This window comes from Emiliania huxleyi (assembly GCF_000372725.1).
Source record: "Emiliania huxleyi CCMP1516 unplaced genomic scaffold EMIHUscaffold_3933, whole genome shotgun sequence".
Classification (NCBI taxonomy): Eukaryota; Haptophyta; order Isochrysidales; family Noelaerhabdaceae; genus Emiliania; species Emiliania huxleyi.
Window position 1 is genome coordinate 1 of NW_005199020.1, and position 1,829 is coordinate 1,829.

General features: G+C 66.4%; 1 protein-coding gene across 1 annotated transcript; it reads right to left on the reverse strand.

The window, feature by feature from the left end:
- Positions 1-55: 55 nt before the first annotated feature.
- EMIHUDRAFT_124045 (hypothetical protein) lies at positions 56-1,262 on the reverse strand (the record flags this gene model as incomplete). The annotated part of the gene is made up of 1 exon (XM_005771022.1): positions 56-1,262. A coding segment is annotated over one exon (1,207 nt), but the record flags the coding sequence as incomplete, so codon positions are not given.
- Positions 1,263-1,829: the final 567 nt, after the last annotated feature.

The following is a 1,829-nucleotide window of genomic DNA, read 5'->3' on the forward strand; positions in this document are numbered from 1 at the left end:
CCTAGCGGTCGTTGGTTTACCTCACTTTACAAGGCATAGGCACATCGTAGCGCACATTGAGCCGCCTGCCGATTTGGCTGTCGAGGCGGAGTCTCTTCTGCCTCCCCCTCCTCCTCCCCCTCCTCTGATGACGATACCCAGCCTGCCGCCACCCTCGCCGCCTTAAGCTTATCCGCCTCCGCCTCCGCCTCCGCCTCCGCCTCCAGCTCTGCCGCCAACGCCGCCGCCCGGGCGCCCACAAACGCCACGGCCTCCTCCCCTCCCGCCACATACGAACAGAGCGCCTCCGAAAAGTAGCGCCCCGCGTAAGGCTCCATCAGTGCTTCGTAACGCAGGCGCGTTTCGGCAGCCGGTCCACGACTCTTGCCCGTCCACCCTCGTTTCTTCATCCCAAATTCGCAGAGCACGCGCACCAGCCCTTCCGGCAAGCGGGGCGCCGCCGCGCGGAGCGCCTGCGGCGCGGAATGCGGCGGCGGGAAGCGGAGGGTGGCGCCGTCGGCGTCCGTCCCGTAAAAGACGAGGCGCGCCATCGGCCGGCGTGACTGGAGCTGCGGCTTGCCCGCGGCGGTGAGCGGGGTGCGGTGAAGCACGGCGGAGTCCTCAAAGACGCAGATTGGCTGCGCCGCTGTGTCTGCGCCGCAGCCGACCGCGACGAAGTTGGAGGCGGCCACGCCGCGAGACAGCTCGTCGCTCGAGCCGAAGTCGACGGCGCAGGAGAAGTCAAAGCCGGGAGCCTCCGCCTCGCCCTCGGACGGCGGCGCGGGAGGCAGCGCCACCTCTGCCCACGCCATGTCCTCGTCGTCGGCGGCCAGGTAGTAGTGCGCCACGAGCTCCCCTGCCGCGTGGCCATCTTGGTGCCAGCCCATGTTTGCGCCGAGCGCCGGGTTGAAGAGCTCGAACGAGCCCGCCAACGAGCGCAGCTCCGGCGTCACCGAGCGCCACGCGTCAAACACGCGCTCGCGGACAAAGGAGAGCAGCCGCTCGTGTTGCGCGGGCGAGAAGAAGTCACCGTCGCACGCGTCGCCGCCCGGGTCGGCGTGCAGCCGGAAGCACGCGCCGCGGCCTCCTGATACGGACGAGTCTGGCACGGAGGCCCACAGCTCCTTTAGGAGCCGGTCGTGCGCCGCCGCTGCGACGCCACTTGGTGGAGAGAGGATAGCGAGAGGCGCGCTTGTCGACTCGCTGCGAGCGATAAGCGTGACCGATGAGTGGCTGCCGCTGCCGCACGGAATCTCGGCCACTATGAGATCATCGCCCCGCATGACGACAACTCAATTTTATCGATCAACACTTTCGCTAGACCGAAAGTAAGATCGTTCGGTGCAGAAACCCCGGCCATGCCCAGAGAGAGAGATTTTTAGCAATACCAAACAACTCTAACACTCACACGTAATTTGGGGCCTGGAGCCCTGTTCACGCGCGCGCGAGACGTGCAGACAGGGTTGCCAGGTGAGAGCGAATGGCGCGGTTCACGCCTCGCACAACAGAGAGAGAGATGCGCTCTGCATGGTGGGACATAAAGGAGAGCGAGTACTTGGGCGAGTAGGCCGTGCGGTCAACGCTGCCGCGCGCGACTTTGCGCGCGAGGCGGCGCAGCTTGAGAACGGCGGTGGGCGAGAAGCCGCCGCCGAACGTCTCGTGGAGCAGCAGGTTGAAGTTGTTGCGCTTGACAAAGATCGCGTCGTGGTAGAAACCGCGATGCGCCTTGACGTAGCCGTGGCCGGTCTTGTGGGAGAAGGGTTGGCTGGGCTGCCCGCGCGCCTTGCAGCCCATGTTCAGGCGGCGGGCCTTCTCCTCGGTGTTGCCGAAGGCGTAGGAGTGGCCAACGG